Source organism: Ananas comosus, linkage group 23, assembly GCF_001540865.1.
Source record: "Ananas comosus cultivar F153 linkage group 23, ASM154086v1, whole genome shotgun sequence".
NCBI classification, from domain to species: domain Eukaryota; kingdom Viridiplantae; phylum Streptophyta; class Magnoliopsida; order Poales; family Bromeliaceae; genus Ananas; species Ananas comosus.
The window spans coordinates 4,261,063-4,278,525 of record NC_033643.1 but is presented as its reverse complement, the minus strand read 5'-3'; the positions used below and the strand labels follow the sequence as shown (position 1 = coordinate 4,278,525).

The window sequence follows — 17,463 nt, the reverse complement described above, 5'->3', positions numbered from 1 at the left end:
CAATTAAAGGAAGAGAAAATCCTGATGAGATTGACAACCGCATCTTCTACACTTTTACTCTCTAATTGCTGATAATCCTGATGATTTTTAGAGGGATTAAACTTTGTTGTGTTGTTTGATCTATCGTACTGATTAATAAGTAATGTCGCCATATTCAACTTGTTCAAAACACTCGTATTTGAGACAGCTATACTGGATATTGTTTGAAACTATAGTGTAGTATGTTGATAGCATTATTATATCTAGCTGAACACAATGCTAGTTGTAGATCATGCTCTCTAAATATAGTGGTGTTTCATCTTATGTTCAGGCCAGTATTTATCGCGAGGAGAAGAATCTCATTGACTTGTATATCATACTTCTGCGTTTTTCGAGGTAAGAAAAGACTTTTAGTTCGCATAGTACCTTATTTTTTACTTATTTCAGCATATCTATCTTGATGGTCTTTCTATTATTCTAAATGTAATTTTCCAATCTCAGTAGCCATTAGTATAATTTGTTAAAGTGAAATATTAAAATCCAGTTAAAACACCTGTGAAAAAATGCCTTTTCTTCTGTAGTTTGATGTGCGAGACGATACCTTCCCATCGTGATTACCAGGCTTTCAATCTAAAAGAAAAGGCCATTTTCAAGAAGGTATGTTGATTCATTCCCTTCGTCTAGTTACATCTATGAACTTAAGTTTATACTTGATGAATTTCGGGAAAAAGGTCTTTAAAGGAGGTTTTACCATGAGTTACTGTTTAATTTTGCTGTTATTTCTAGAAACTATGTGATGTCATCAATGAGCTAGAAAAACTATACTGTTTAATTTTGCTGTTATTTCTAGAAACTATGGGATGTCATCAATGAGCTAGAAAAACTAAAGCCAGAAGTTCAACGTCAAGTAGATGAACTCAACAAAGTGCATAGCTTTCAATCTGATGGTCCAGAAGGAACCTACAGCTTGTCTCCTGTAACGAAGCAGATCTTTCCGGGCCCCCAAGTGGAACAGGTATGTTTGACCAGATACATTGCAGAACATACATTAAAAAGGGCTAGGCTCTATATGTGCTGGCTGGAGCTTGTGTAGAAGTGATATCCTGTAAAGCTGTTTGAAAAAGCATTAGCAGTTTTCACCGGTTTCCTCTACAACAGCTTTTGTGAGTTTGGAAGTGCAAAACTTCTAGACTTTTTGTTTGTCAAACACTAGCTACTGCTAGTTTTGAGAGTAAAGAAACTGTTGCAAAAGCTAGGCCAAACAGGCACTTAGCTCATGTTACTGCCTGCCCAATCCGCCCTGCGATCAAGGGCAGGCTTTTCATAATGGTACAAAGCTCATACATGTCATTATATTGTTGTTGTTTCCATTATTTTCTCTTAATTTTAGGTTTCTATGTAATTGATCTTATATTGTCTTTTGTTATAAATGCAGATACGTACTGGAAGTATGTCTGCACTCTCGCAGAAGCCATCAAGTGGGCGAAGTCACGTTGTGCCGTTGGACCATGTACAGCCTGAGAGACAATTTCAGAAACTGTATGTTTACGTATAGATCACTTGAGTAGCTTTGTAGCTGAGTCCTGGCATATATATTGAGTGAGTTTCAGAAAATGAATCAGAGTGTAGTTCTTTTCCTAAGAAAGAGAATGTGAAATGTGGAAAAATTTTGCAGCTAAACTCTCTATTCTTCAATTCTAAGCCTGCCACATATAAACTAACAGAAGATTATCATGTTGAAAATGTTCCACTCACCTTGAGTTAGGAGATTATTTCACTAAAGTCTTCCAACACAAATTTAATGTGTTCTAAATTACATCTTTAGATTAGTAACAATGTACAATAAGAGTTTGATTGAAATTTATTTAAAGTGATTTTGATGTAAGCGATCTTGGTTTCATTTTGTCATCTGCTCAAATTATACTAGGTTGTTCAGATCGTGGTTTGGACGTCTCTTATGTGTTGTTATTCCAAATGTTTACTTGATGACTACAAATTTAAGAGTAACATCTATATGTATCCCCAAGAACAATTCTATGAATCACTATATTAATGAATCGTAAACTAATTGTATTGTGTTTTTTTTCCGGCACTTTACCCAATCTTGATCAGTGAGGGAAGATCTTGTTGTAGATACCTTGTAGTGCAGTTTAGTTGATTCCATATTCTATGGTTACAAAGCCAATGCAAGTTATTTGCTGTTTGTTTCTTTAAACAGTCTCTGCAAAAATCTTCAATTCCTATGAACTTTACCAGTTAATTCCAGTAGCGTGCTACGAAATTTATAGTGTCAAAATTTTATTCAAAGAATGAAAATAATTTTTAAAATGTACGATGCAGATCTATCAGTCTGCCTTATCCAAAAGAAGAAACCCTATCAAGACACTCCATATTGGGGCCCAATGGTCTACAAGGGCAATGGAGAGGACCCGTGACTGGTATTAGGGTAAATTATTCTTTGATTCTTGGCAACTTATTTGACTTTTAGTTCAGCTGTTGTAACAGCTATTTCTTACTGCGACTTATACAGGTTCAGTACCCCAGCAGTGCTGACATGACCCAAAATGAGATTTCAGGGTGAGGACCTCAAGCAATGCTAAAAGCTTCCGAGGATAGATTTACTATATTAAAATGCTTGATTGGTTTATTTTTCCTAATCTAGAGCATTCCGGTTTTTTTTTTCCCGTTAATATCCGTCTCTTCAGCTTCATACTGTTGGGAAAGCATAGGTTTTGCATTGGAGCTTTCGCTCTTGGAGCCCTCTGCTCTTGGGGCTTCAAGAAGCTCATTACAACTTTCCACTACTGCAAAAGGGCTAGATATTTTTGTTTGCTATCTGCCTGGTGCTTCTTAGAGTACAGAAGCCATTCCAAAAGCCAAGCCAAATAAGCCCTAAATGTAAATGTATGACAGTAATTTTTTCAACCTTCGCTGCTTTCTTTGCGCAGCTTACTCCCCGATAGCTTGAACCAGGATGTCCAGCGTAGTTCCAGTGCAGTTGATCAAAATGAGCTTGAAAAGAATAGTTATGATATGGAATCAGTTCTATCTCTTGATGATGGTAGATGGTCTACTCCATTAGAAGAACCTCATTCTTTGTCTGCCAGTGTTGTACTAGAGGAACCTCCCCCGTTGAGCATCAAGCAGCTATCTCCTCCACCTGTTCTGGCCCAGGTTCAGCCTGAGTACAAAGCGATTCCCCCATCAAAAGTAGCAGATCCAAGACCAGGGCCAGCTATGTCTGACTCTGGGCAGTTCCAAGATTTACATGTTGTAAGCTCAATAATTCTTACTTGCAATCTGAAGAATTTTAAACAACATTCAATATTTCTTTTATTTCCATACTCTAGTTATGTCCATTATTGAATGTGCATTGCAAACGGTAATATTGGATGCTGTCATAGGCTAGGGCTCCAATATACTTCTTATGTAGTTTGACATGGAAGTGCCTTCACCTTTTCCCCTTTTTTTTCAGCCTGTGAAGGTACTGGAATGTTTTCTGAGGGTTGCAGAGGTGAATACTGCAAAAAATTTGGAAACATGCGGCGTTCTTGCAGGTTCATTGGTAAGATTTTCAATCAAGAAGGTTGATTTTTTGTGGTCCTTACTTATATTTCTGATGCTCGCCCATGTTTTTTTTGGTAGAAAAACAGAATATTTTATGTGACGACACTAATAATTCCGAAGCAGAAGTCAACATCCGATTCTGTAAGTCATTACTAGCACTTTCATGTTTTAGATTTGTACACCTTTTCTTACTTTTTAAGTTGTTTCTTTCATGTTTTCCATATTTGTTTTTTATCCTGTTGGGCTTTATCCTGTTGGGACCCCCCCCCCCCCCCCACCACAAAACCCCCTTTAATTTTTTTGGCCTTCAGCACTTGTAGTTTGCTTAAATTGGTTTGAAAATTTTGAAGCCCAGCTATGTATGTTCTTTCCATGCTATTATTATTTATTAAGAGGAAAAAGGATCAGGGATTCTCTTTTCTCTGGGATAAGGAAGTTACAGTTAATCTATTTTTAGAACAACATAAATCAATTTATAACTGTTATACATTTTTCTCTATTTCTCATGTTTCATATGTGTGTTCTATCTTCTTTAGCTATTTTTATAGCTCAAGGCACTCGTTTACTAGACAGTAATTTTCTTTCAGTGCCAAGCTACAAATGAAGAAGAAATATTTGAAGTTCAAGACAAGCATTCACTTTTTACCCTTGGGTGGATTCATGTAAGTTTCTTTACTCTTCGAGATGTACATTAGCATTTTGTACCTTTGCTATTCATCATAGGAGCATATACGGGCAATGTTGAATTACCACAGAAAATTTACATACCAACATATACATGTACAAAGGTGAAGATATATAATCTTCAGCAATTCTAAACAATATAGGAAAAACTCTGCCTAGGTCTTTTGCAAGCACAATTTAACACAATATTGAGAAATTAAAAGAGAATGTGTTACTCTTGTGGGCTCTATTTTTTGACCATAATTTGAGCCTTTGGTGTGGATCTGGCATTTCATATCTTACGTAAATGAGTATTTTGTTTTGTAGAACATATTTGTTTTTTTTTTTGCTTTTGAAACAGATACCATTTATGAAATTGATGATTTTTTTTTTTTGAACTGTATTCTGTGAAAAGATGTAGAAAGTAAATGCCATTTATGTGAGCTAACTTATTTATGCTTCTTGTCATTTTTTGCTATTATGTTCCATCAGCTAAATTAAATTGTTGGCCCTACAGTTGATATTATATGGACTAACACAGACATTTTAAGTTTGACTTTGATTTCAGTCGTGTCCTCAGAGCAGCCGGGTGTTCAATTTTAGCAACTTTTTTCCTCAAGTTTGTCCATGAATAACTTCTGCTTTTAATGTTGAACTCTTAAGATGATATTGATGTGCCTTCTTTCGGCTAGACCAACCTATGGATTAAATTGTTATGCGGAGTGAAGTTTGAAACTCTGAGGATATAACTGAAATCAGGATCAAACTTATGGTACTAAATTTGTTACCCTATGGTAATTGTATGTAACTTTTGTTTACTTGGGCTAATATGGAGCTTTCTCATATGATTATATGCTATGGTGCGATGCCCCTTAATACAAAATTTATACAAAATTTATAATATTCTGCATACTTTCCCTTTTCTTTATTGATAAAACTGAAGAAGTTATCTATTAATTGAGGAGCAAAGGCCTTGCAATATATTTTGCTGGTGTATTTTAAGTGACTAAAAAATTTGGATCCATCATTATCCCTAAGGGCATGTTTGGTCCATCTATTTTGGACTATGGAATGGGAATGAGATTCATTGATTCCGATAGTTGTTTTTAATTTTACAGAAATCAAATTCTGATTCCTAATCCACTATGGAATGGAAATTGACAAATTCATTTATGGCCCAATTCGGCTTTGAATCCCTGATTCCAAAGTAAACTACTCAAAATCCTTTCTCACAAACACTTCCCCTTCCTCTCCCTTTGTCACTCTGCACTCCCTTAATCAAAACTCTCTCTCAAAAATCTTAGATTCTCATTCCAATTTGCATTCCAATTTCCAAATGAACTAAACATTTTTAGATGATTCGTCATTTCATTTCCCATTCCAAAGCAATCCAATTCTATTTTCCGTTCCTATTCTAATCATGAACCAAACATGCGCTACGAGTGTGCACTTAGCAAGTTCAATGATATTTTAGACATAAGACGTGCATTGCTTTTTCCGCCCTATATTAGGAAAAGGGAACTTTGCTTTGACAAAATGTATATATACTAGGGAGCTTCAATAAAATTGTTACTTGGTGAATATTTTGTTGTCTCTCAGTAAAACTTGCTCTCTCTTTTATTTTGATAGTAATGTTTTCTCTAACTTACTTTTATTGACTAATTTAACTGAAGTTAGTTGTCTTCTGTTTTCGGCAGACGCATCCAACACAGACATGCTTCATGTCATCAATTGATCTCCACAATCATTATTCATATCAGGTGATGTTGAAAGACATTGAACTTTCCCTTGCTTTCTTCTAATGGAATTGTTTTAGGAATCTCCGATAGCACATTTTCATTATTTAGTCTCTGTTTGATGGTAAAATACTACGAGTCAATCTGCTTCGATTGCAAGATATCATTTCTCTAGAATTATCAAGAATGCACATACTTTTGTTATTCGAGTTACATTTTTATGTGCAAACTTGTTAACTGCTCACCGGCCACTGCATTTGGCTTTTAACAGGTTATGTTACCAGAAGCAATTGCGATTGTTATGGCTCCAACTGACACATCCAGGTATGTTCTACTCGCTCGAATTCATGACTTGGAATTGGGAGAATAATATTTTCTTAGTCTTTTTTATGAAAGATCATGTTATTCATGGTTAACTCACTGCAAAACAAAAAGAAAAAAGGAAAAAAGAAGTTTGAAGTTCTGTAGCATTTTAAAACCACACATGCAGCATATTTGTGAAGAATGTGACTACTGATTGTTTCTCTTCCACTTTCTACGCTATTCAGGGAGAATTGGATTCATTATGATATTGATTATCCCTTAATTGCACTTTGAGAGTGCCTTTTTTGATTGGCCGTGTTCTTTGATAATTCCGGCGATGCATAGGGAAAACTTGCCTTCTCATGTTTTCAGCTTAAATTGCAGATCCCCTGTAAATCGAATGTTTTTAATGCTACCTCTGAAATTTTGAAATGTAACCGCTTTACGTAAAGATTTCATCACTTTGTTAGCATTTGATGAAGGGAAAGGTGAAAGTCGTGGTTTTCCTACAATGTTGCCTTCTGTTTGTGCATGAAATCATTCATTAGGAGTACTTTGTTTTTGGTTCAAATGATCTTTGAAAGAAAAACTACCTTATCTTTGCGCAGGAAACACGGTATATTCCATCTAACGGATCCTGGCGGTATGTCGGTGATGCATAACTGCCACGAGACGGGGTTTCATCCTCATGAGGAGCCAGCCGACGGCAGCCCGATCTATGAGCATTGTTCCCACGTCTACATGAACCCGAATGTGAAATTCGATGTTGTCGACCTCCGTAACCTGTGACTAACCTGACAGACCTCAATAACACATGATCTGTTATACAGCTGAGTTTGTTTATATGTCATTTTATGGTGCTCCGAAGAACTGTGGCTGCGAAAGTCAAGCATTTGTGTATAATTCCTGTTGCATCCAATGTGTTTTCCTCTCTGATGCTCTTTTGACTTAATAGGAAAAACACACATGGTAAGTATACGAAAACTAGCCATCTTTGCTCTCAATGTTTTTTTTGTACAGATGGATTTTGAGTTATTTTGTTATTTGAAAGAGCATATGGAATGTCATTTGTATTAGGGAAAAATGTACAAGCACCCCTTAAACAGTTTGGCTTTGACAAATAGGCCCCTAAACTTCTTTAAGTTTGGCGACGGATTTCTTAAATTTTATCGAATAGTTCAATGTGTCCTTCTTAAGACAACTTGCCTAATCTGGTGAAGCTTCAAAACATATTAAAATATATGTTTCTCATTCAAATGCTTGAAAAAAAAAATAAAAAATGAAGATGAATTTTGCTGATTGAACTATTTCATAATGTTTGGAGGCTCTAGTTGCTAAAATAAAAAGTTTATGGGGTCATTTGATAACGCTCTAAAGTTTGCAGGGGTGTTTATGCATTTATCATATATTAGGAAAAAAAAATACTACTTGGACACTCCATTTGGGGTGTACAAGTTACACCCCATCCATCTAAATTGGTGGGGTGTTAACTACTAGTCACATCAAGTGATTAGTGAAAACACTTCACCCATTAGATGGGTGGGGTGTAGGATATACACCCCATCCAGAGTGTGGGAGTATACATTTATCCCTTTATATTAGGAAAAGAAAAATGTTACTTGTACACCCCTATTTGGGGTGTATAATAGGGGTGTATATATACACCCCAAATAGGGGCGGTTGAGATTAAACAGAGTTTTAAGTTGGTTTTGTTCTTACCCTGTTTTTTTTCGTTCCACACCTTCTCTCAAGCTCTCTCGCACACTAGCTTTTTTTCATTCCACACCTTTCCTCATACTCTCTCCCTCTCTTTAAGAATCTCTAGTCGTCTTCTCTCAGTATCCAACTTTTTCAGAGTTTTCTCTCGCTCTCGCTTCTCTCAATTGGCGGGAGTTCGTCTCTCACGTTGGTTTTTTTTTTTTTTTTCATTCCACACCTTCCCTCAAGCACCCCCATCACGATGGCCCCAGTGCAAGACGATCAAAGGATAGCAGAAGAGAGAGACGAAGAGAAGATGGAGGAAAATAGAGAGAGGGAGAAGAGAGATCTGGAGGGAAAGAGAGAAACAGGAAAAAAGGGTGAAGCTAACAATTTTTTTGAATTAAAAAAATAAAAAAATTCTCAGCCGTTGTATTAGATTGGTGTGGGATGTACACTTTACCATGGGTACACCTGTAGCACTTCTTTGGTCGGTATTCCAACAACCTCCTTAGGACTCGTACCGACTAATTCATTAAGACCGTGTTTCGTTCGGGGGATAAGCGGAGATAACGAAAGTTATCCCCGCTATTCCGCCAAACGGGGTGATTTTTTGCCGGGATATTTTATTCCGGTCAAACCTTGCTATTCCCGGTTATTTCGGAATATCTTGAGATTTACTATTCCACCATTTTGGTGGAATAGTGCTATTCCAATGCTTAATTTCAAACTTAATTAAAATTATAAATTGAATTAAAAATAAATTATATAAATATAATATGTTATATATCATGATACATTATTTTTATTATAAAATTATTAATTATAATATATTAATACATATTATTTATATTTAAATATTATAATAAATTATTTTATTAAATTTAAGTTTAAATAGAATTTTTAAAAAAATTATAAATTTAATAAAAATTTTATTTTTATCAAATTTATAAATTTATTATAATAAATTATTTTTATTAATTGTTCCCACCCTTATTCTTATTTTAAAAATTTAAAAATTTAAAATTTATAATCTCAAATTAAAGTTTATAATTTTAAATTCCAAATTTTAAATTTTAAATTTAAATTTTAATATTTTAAATTTTGAAATTTAAAAATTTGATATTTTTATATTTTCAAATTTAAATTTGATCTTAAATTTAAAGTTTGAAATTTAAAATTAAAATTTGAGATTTTTTAAAATTTAAAAGTTTATATTTTAAATTCTAAAATATAAATATAAAATATAAAAAATAATAATTCAAATTCTAATATAAAGAAGGAATAATATTATTATTTTTTTATTTATAACTACCCACTTTAATTCTTATTCTATCTTACCTAATGAAACGCTATTTTTTTTATACCCAGGAATACTCCAATTTTCATCCAAATGCAAAATTGATCTAATCTCCGCTTATATCTCAATTTATACCTATTCATGGAATAATCACTTTTTGCTTATCCCCAAACCAAACGATACCTAAGCGTTCCACTTTTATACAACCCCCTAAAGTAGACTTCCAATTTCGTGAAACACATCGAAGTCCTCCCTAACTCTGGCTGCTCCTGCTTTGAGAACCGCATCAGGTTTCGCTCCTCCATGTTTTTCATGACGCTCTAGTCTGTTGCATCACAGATCCGGATGTCGTCCTCCACTCCGGCTCCAGCGACCAGCATTCGAAGCGTGTTCGTCGTCCTTCCCTGACCAAGGTTGATCAAGTGTTCCGATCCTACTCCATCGGTTTTCGCCACCACCTCTCCCATCGCCTCATCTTCACTTTCGAGATGGCTTTTATCATGGATGCTATTTCTTTCTCCCCTCACATGCTCGTTATCATTATTATGACCATTCAGCAGGGGCATCGGTAGTTCGTCGGTCCCTCCATTCGCACTCCTCTCCTAGCTCTCCACATGAATCATAATCAAGAAAACTTCTTCCCTAGCACTATGGATAAATTTTGGGAAAATCTCTCTAGTGGATTAAGAGCAATCTAAGATCTGTCATCGCTTTAGTCACTTCATCAGCCTTGATAAAACCTTCCAAAATCACTCACTATTGTTGCCACCCTTGCCACTGTCCAGGTCTCAAAATGCATGTTGATCAATTGGATCCAAGAAGTGCAGCTAGCTTGTGGGGGGGAGCATTTCTATTCAGTCCCCAGGCATAGCATCTAAGCCTTTCAAGGGTAATTATCTCTATCCTTGTCAAGACCTCGCTCGAGACCTATTCTAGGAGAAAAAATCGCAAAATTCCGGTCCCTGTATCGCGCGACGAAGAAGTCTTTGGTATAACCACCAAATCGTTTTGCGAGTGCGCTCACAATAGTATGAAGTGGATCTTGGCCCAGATTCGCCAGTTGAATGATGTCCGTAAGCATTGCGTTGCAACGTAGGTTCCTTCTAAAAAATTTCTTATATAAGGCACATAAGTCTTTGAAAACGGGGTGCATTTGCTTTGAAGATAAGCTTTGTTCATCTCAACATTATCCTTCTGCGCTTTATCCTTGCAATGGAATGCTCAATGTGTTGGAGGAAAATTCAAAATCCTCATATTTTATTATTATTATTATTATTTTAACTTATTTTTATTTATTATTATTATTTAAGTTAGTTAATTATTTAATTTATTAATATTTAATTGTGTATTACGAGCTGTTATTACTTGCGGATATGGCCTCTCGTGTGCACATCCGTTCTGCACGAGGAGCGCACTTCGTGCACCCCTCCCAACGTTTTGAGAGGAACGTTGGAAACAACTCTTAATTCCAATATATATATATATATATATATATGCTTGTATTCTTGGACATCTAATGATCCAAGATGCATGTAATTTTGGAGATTCAATTTTCTTTAACAAAATTATATTGGAGAGTTGATTATTTTGATACTTTCTTCTATTTTGTTCGATTCATTTATCGCCGGGTGTTGAAAGAGTTTCCATTAACTTTTTCCACGTTTGTGCTCATAGGAGGAGGAATTCCGGTCGTACCTTGGGGCGGTGTTTTCGATTAATTCCGCACGAAGAACGGGAATACGCCTTAGGGCAGTGCCTCGCATGCTTCCGGATCAATTGTTTGATATTTTTTTTTCACAATTTCTTGTTTGGAATTTCACGATCTTCTGTAAGTTAAATTTATTTATTTTCATCACAAAACTAGTTAGATTCTAATCACAATCGAATTTTCGTTATAGTTTTCCCCAACACAATGTCCCAGTCTTCAGACAGTTAAAGCGTTTGATTGGGTCACGACACTCCACAGTTCTGTGGTCCAAGGCGAAGCACCTGAAGAACTTTCCCTTAATACTTCGGCTCACCAGGACACTTAGACCTACAGAGTAGAGTACTCTCTTTTCGAAGAGGAGTAAATTATTGTGTCTGTGAGTTCGTCTTCCTCGGTACCATCTTTTTATAAGAGCCACGATCAGGACCTGAGAAGTTAATGCAACCACCAATTGTCTCTCGAATGCTCACCCATCTGGATTCTTATAGTGAGATTCTCTTCTTTCATTTTTGTTGAAAACTATTAAGATCTCCTCAGAATCTCATTTAGAGACCTTACTGAAATCAGTCTGGGTTCACATTGTCGTCTAAGCTTATATTCCAATAAATCTCTTCCCACCTTATCAGCCCAAGCCACACGTTTCAAAATCTTCTTCTGCTTCCTGTCAAATTATTGGATATCCCCATTCACCCTAAGATTTGTCACAGATGCATTTCCTGTAAAGTAATCGTTAGATACCCTCATTACTTTTAGATTTACAATAAATACATTTGTGGAGAGTTCTTCTTGAATCCCTTAGATCACCTCTCTTTCTCGCATAAGCCATATTTCACCTGGTTTTTAAAAAATTAGTTTTACAGGCAAAATGCTAGGCGAGGGGCAAGTTAAACAACGAGGCTAAGTGCAAGGGGTGGTTTGCAATTTAGCCATAGAATTATGCTTAGACCCGACCCGACCCGACCCGACCCCGATCCGGCCCGAACCAATAACAATTCTTGCTCTCTCTCTGAGTCTCTGTCTCTCTCTCTCTCTTTTCATCTCGTCCCTCTTTTCTAGGGTTTCGCTCTCCTCCGACGAAAGCTCGCCCGTTACCCCATCGCCCCGATCGACAAAGATGAGTAAGTAGCTCGATCTCTTTCTTTTTCATCGAAAATCTCTATCTCCAGTATCTGTTGTTATCGATTTCGTCGTCACTGAGTTCGAATCGATTGAACTTTTGGCAAGATCTGCTTTTGCTTAAGATCCAATCTCGGTTTCTGTTGATCTATACTATTGTTTCATGCAATTGGAAGTTAGGGTTTCGTGTAGATCTTTGTTCCCTCTCTTGAGCTTGGTTGATCTAATTTTAGGTTTTTCCTGCTACTGCACTCTAATTTGCTTGAACTGTTCCTTTTGATATAAGATGTGTGGATAGCCCCTGTACTGTAGTGATACTGTAACATGGTCCCTGTACTTTTCGCTTAATTACTTTAATCAGTGAACTTTTACATTTATTGTGCACTTTAGTTGCCGACCGCCTAAAATTTTGATTTTTAATGTGGAATGATCTTTTTAACTCAATTTGGATTAAACTGGAATAAGTAGTCATTTTACGGAAGTAAAATGATCATTTTATAAGAAAAATTGGATTTTGTCAAGTGTCAAGGATTGGTAGATTATACATCTCGAGGTTAAGGTGACTTCGTGCTTGAAGTGAGTGATCGTAGACCATCGAATCATTTTCTCGGAATGTCATTAGCCAATATAACAAGCGAGAATACTCGCCCTCTTTAGACATGACAGTTCACTGTGATATTTAAAGATGCAGATAAAGCTAATTTTATGTCATTTCAGTTCGGCTGCAAGGATCTCTGTTACTGAATTTTATAGTCGTTCTTAAAAGAGAGAGGCGAAGAAAGACTAAATATCAAATTGCCGTAAAATAATCAATAAGAGAGAACTCGGCCATATAGTTTTCTAAAGTTAAGAGCCAACCCTGAACCCTCCATCCTTTAGTCTTTAGTCCACTATGAGGTGCTTCATGACTAGCTAAATTATTTGAAATTCTATTTATAGAGTCCGGCTATTATACTCTTATGAGTATAACCCTTTTGTACTCATAAGTTCTCGACCATTAGATCTACCCCTTTGACTATTTTCACATGTTAGATCATACTATTCAACCAACCATCTACTTAACCCTAGGAGATCACCATCATCCTAACCGCACATCCCTTCATCCAATGGCCGAAAACTTATAAGTACAAAGAGGTCTATACTCATAAGAGTATAATAGCCCTACTCTCTCTCTCTCATCTTCTCTCTCTTCTCTCTCTCTACATATATTATATATATATATAATTATATATATATATTAGAGCTAGTCTCCTATACTATCTATAGTATCGGGGCTTCAGTACTATAGTCCGTTTTCGATCTTAGAGTGTTCAAATCAACGATCCACACCGTTAAAACTGATCTAGGGGTATTTAAAGTTTTTATAAATAAATTTTATACTATTTAACAGTGTGGATCGTTAATTTGAACACCCTAAGATCGAAAACAAAACTATAGTACTGGAGCTCGGTACTATAGATAGTATGGTAGCCTAATTCTATATATACATATATATATAATATAGAATTGAGCTAGAATACTTTTAGAAGCACAACCCCTTGGTGCTTCTAAGTTTCTAGCTCTTGGATCTACGTCCTAATGTACTAACATACCCCTTGGATCAAACACTATTCCACCTACCACCACCTACCACCATCATCTCAACCCTACATCTCTCCATCCAATGGCTAAAAACTCAAAAGCACCAACCCCTTGGTGCTTTTGAGAGTATTCTAGCTCAACTCTCTCTCTCTCTCTCTCTCTCTCTCTATATATATATATATATATATATATATATATATATTAGTAGGGATATTATGCTATTATGAGTACGGAGGTTTCGTGCTCATAAGTAGTTTTCGATGATAGAGCTTCTGAATCGAAGATCCATACTGTTAAACATGATCTAGAGCATTTGATACATCTAGAAAACGAATTTCGTAGTTTCTAAAATTATAATAAAGTCCATCGAGTGGACATAAAATGAACGGTCCAAATCAAATGGCCTGCTAAAAATAGATGATCCAATTCTTCAATTTAAGATTGGAGTTATTGATTTTTATCTAGATAGTGAATAAAATTTGCTATCAAGAATTTAATCAATTATGATTTTTTTTACACCGTTAAATTAGCAAGCATCCCATATTGGCTATTAAAAATTATGACTTTTAAGATTTCTTGATCATAAGGTAAATGATGTCGAAAAATTATGAAATTTAGTTTTCAGAAATTTTAAATGCTCTATATTACCTTTAATGATGAGGATTGTTGATTCGGAAGCTCTATCATCAAAACTACTTATGAGTATGAAGGTGATCATCCTCGTAGAGTAAAGAAGCTTGATATATGTGTGTGTGTGTGTGTGTTTTTATTTACATTGAAGAGAGAGAGAGAGAGAGAGAGAGAGAGAGAGAGAGGAGGTAAGTTCATATAAATTACTCTTTCAATCCATGCGAGTATTTCCTAAGCGGGGGGAATCTATCAAACAGTTCATCATAATAGACGTTTAGGAAATATATGACGTGTGCTTGTGTATGGTTTTCTAATGCAATTACAAATGATAGAATTATGGTGAGCATCAAATTCTGGCAGGACAATCGATTTTATCATCTCGAAATATTACTGCTGATATGTAGTTGTTTACCCTATATATTGGACAATTTAAAATTTATCTCATCATGTAGGTAATGAATGGGATAAAGGTGGGGCATCAGATGGAGTTACTCAAGAGGCTAAAAATACTCCTGATTTAATGGAACAGTTTGAGGAGTATGGTAAGCAAATGCTGGTTAATTCATTTGCTTAATCTGAATGATCGGTGAACTGATCTTTTGTTGTACACTTGTACTCTGATTTTAAGTCTGGCAATTGCTTAGCTGTTAATCTCCATTTAATGTGTGCCGTATTGGTGATCTTTTATTGGAACTTAAATATCACTGATGTTTCTCAATATTTCTAGTTCGTCCAACGGTTAATCTTTGACTCTAAACCATTTGGTTGTTATAGAAGCTAAAGCACGAGTAGAGGATTTTTGGAAGAAAATGAATACTGGGTTGCCTGCTAAGACGCCGAAGTTTCCAATGAATAAGCCCAGTCCAACAGTGAAACAAAAAGCAAGAAAAAAAACCCCTGTAAGTATCTTTATATAAACTGGTTTGATATGAAAGTGGATTAAAATCTGATAAATTAATTGAGAATTATTTAAAGTAAAAATACATGGAGACCTCTCAACCGTAATCCGTTTTAGAATAGAGCTTGTGGTTTTGCTTTGTCTCTTGGATATCCCTCAACTTATTGTTCGTTTTGATTTGAGTTGCTTTTGTCAGTTATGTTTTCGATTTTGGTAAATCACCCTTAGATGTTAGTAATTCACACATGTTTTAGCCAAGGGAACCGCAGGTTTCATTATTGGCTGACGATTGATAGTTAAAGGAGCTGCTAACTTGGAAGGAATCGCAGTTCAACTTATGAAACAGTTTGTATCAAAATCAAGTGGAAGTTGAGGACTTGTCAATAGAAAATAATTTTAAAAAAGAAAAAAGAAAAAAAAATGGGGGCTACTTTTGAAAATGGCCAATACTTAAAGAGGATTTTAATGCATTCTACGTTGTTTAACAGGGAGTTTAATTGTCTCTCGGACTAATTTTGTCTAGGAATGGATGATTGCACTCGGCCTTGCACCAAAGAAAGCATCAAACAGTGAGGAAATTCTTAAAAAAAGGCCAGATTGTACACAAAATGGAACAAGTGAGGAAGCTAAAAAGCTTGCAGCTGCCGCTCTTGCTGCGGTTAGGGATGCCACATTTGCCTCTACTGCTGGAAAGGGGAAAGTTGAAGTAAGCCTTAGATCAATTAATGTTATTCCTTATAGTTTTTTTTGCGATCGTCAGTTTATTTTTTTGTTCTTTTCTTTTGTGAAAATTGCTGGATCCAATATCACCGTGGAAATTGTAAGTCAGGATTACAAGTTATACCATTTCTTTTTTCTTCACTTTGTATCTTTATTCTTTTAATGCTGTTGTTTAAACTAAAATTGTTCTCTCTGTTGGTTTTGTGTGATTTGGTGAATCGAATATACCACCAACTCGAAATTTCAAGTCCTCTTTTGTCATATTATTTCAATTGCGCCGCGTATTAGGACTTCTCATGTAATGACATAAAAAATTATTTAGTTTGGTCGAGCTGAAATGAGCTTCTCAGTCCCCAAAGCTGAAGCTTGAAATTGAAGCTTCTGCTTCAGCTGCAGCAGAGGGTGATTTCAGCGAATATGTGTTAGTACTTACTTTGAACAACTCTTCTTCAGAAGCCCCAGCCTAGCTAAAGATGGCCTTAGATTATACATGCTGACCCAGAATAAGAGTTTGGTTTACGCCAACTACACAGGTTGAATTTGTAGAGCTACATGTGTAGGACGAAGGGCGTTGTTGCAAACTTTATTCGCCTACTACTGAAGCCTTCTTAAATTTTTTGCATGCATTTTCAGTATACTTAGTGCAGAAACTTTCCGCATTATAATTGATCATCTTTAGCAAAGTACTTTGCAAACACCGTTTCTGTTGTTACAGTTCCTCTTCAATATTCTCTCCCCCTTTTCCTTTCGGTTCATTAATGTTACTCCACTCCGCTTCTTCCAGTCTGCCATGCCGTGGTTATGACAGCAGCAGTGTACTGCCTTGAGTTTGCTATTCTAGCTGTGGGCATGGAAGCCTGCATATAAATTTACGCGCTCTATCTTAATCATATGAAATCGGTGCTGTAGCAGTTACCACTGTAACCTCAGGGCGGTGAAGTGGTACTCACCTTTCATTTCCCTTTTGATGAAACAGATAACCGAGGTCCGAGACTTTGCTGGTCAGGAGATCGAAGTGAAGAAGCTCGTAGACGCGGACTCGAAGGAGGCAGCCGAGAAGGCCCAGTCGGCAGGGGTCGCGCCCACTGCCTTAGATGCGATTTTAGAACAGATAAAGAAGAAGCAGAAGCTGACTGTTCTCGACAAAACCAAAAAAGACTGGGGGGAGTTTAAAGAAGAGAATAAAGGGATGGAAGAGGAGTTGGATGCTTACAAGAAGAGCTCAAACCAGTACTTAGACAAGGTTTCGTTCTTGCAGAGGGCCGATCTACGAGAATTCGAGCGTGAGAGAGATGCGCGATTAGCGTCACAGGCGAAGCGACGGACGGATATGAGGGAGGACTGACTTTTAGGCCTCGACTTGCGTTGCTCTAACAACTGATCTTTTTGTTTTCTTTTTAGCTCAATTGCCTCAGCTAACAAATTGTTGTAATTTAATGTTGGGCTTATCTTTTGAGAACCTTGTGAACTTAATACTGTTAAGAATCTAAGTGGAAATGCATTTTCAGGAATTGAAGTTGCCACAGTTCTGTAATGCGCACCAATTATTGTATTTCTCAGCAAA

General features: G+C 36.1%; 3 protein-coding genes across 5 annotated transcripts in view; 2 read left to right on the top strand and 1 right to left on the bottom strand.

Moving 5' to 3' along the window:
• LOC109727958 (AMSH-like ubiquitin thioesterase 3) overlaps positions 1-7,315 on the top strand; it is an 8,734-nt gene extending 1,419 nt beyond the window's left edge. The window contains exons 2-14 of the mRNA XM_020258196.1: positions 311-375; positions 561-636; positions 830-994; positions 1,415-1,518; positions 2,320-2,425; positions 2,510-2,556; positions 2,928-3,252; positions 3,455-3,544; positions 3,625-3,687; positions 4,134-4,208; positions 5,907-5,969; positions 6,217-6,269; positions 6,857-7,315. Coding sequence (XP_020113785.1) covers positions 311-375; positions 561-636; positions 830-994; positions 1,415-1,518; positions 2,320-2,425; positions 2,510-2,556; positions 2,928-3,252; positions 3,455-3,544; positions 3,625-3,687; positions 4,134-4,208; positions 5,907-5,969; positions 6,217-6,269; positions 6,857-7,037 — 1,413 coding nt within the window. The 3' untranslated portion in view covers positions 7,038-7,315. The remainder of the gene's footprint in view (positions 1-310; positions 376-560; positions 637-829; positions 995-1,414; positions 1,519-2,319; positions 2,426-2,509; positions 2,557-2,927; positions 3,253-3,454; positions 3,545-3,624; positions 3,688-4,133; positions 4,209-5,906; positions 5,970-6,216; positions 6,270-6,856) is intronic.
• Positions 1-14,457, bottom strand: part of LOC109727959 (dnaJ protein ERDJ3B) — a 27,276-nt gene extending 12,819 nt beyond the window's left edge. The window contains exon 1 of the mRNA XM_020258198.1: positions 14,443-14,457. The gene's annotated coding sequence lies outside the window, so the exon portion shown is untranslated. The remainder of the gene's footprint in view (positions 1-14,442) is intronic.
• LOC109727960 (craniofacial development protein 1-like) lies at positions 11,953-17,463 on the top strand. 3 transcript variants are annotated; one of them, XM_020258200.1, is made up of 5 exons: positions 11,953-12,072; positions 14,734-14,823; positions 15,059-15,180; positions 15,703-15,885; positions 16,876-17,463. In XM_020258200.1, the coding sequence occupies exons 1-5, from the start codon at positions 12,069-12,071 to the stop codon at positions 17,242-17,244; spliced, it is 768 nt and encodes a 255-aa protein (XP_020113789.1). In that variant the 5' UTR covers positions 11,953-12,068; the 3' UTR covers positions 17,245-17,463. The 3 variants fall into 3 exon arrangements, with proteins under 3 accessions (XP_020113789.1, XP_020113790.1, XP_020113788.1); XM_020258201.1 differs by having other exon boundaries at positions 15,056-15,162; XM_020258199.1 differs by having other exon boundaries at positions 11,954-12,072; positions 15,056-15,180.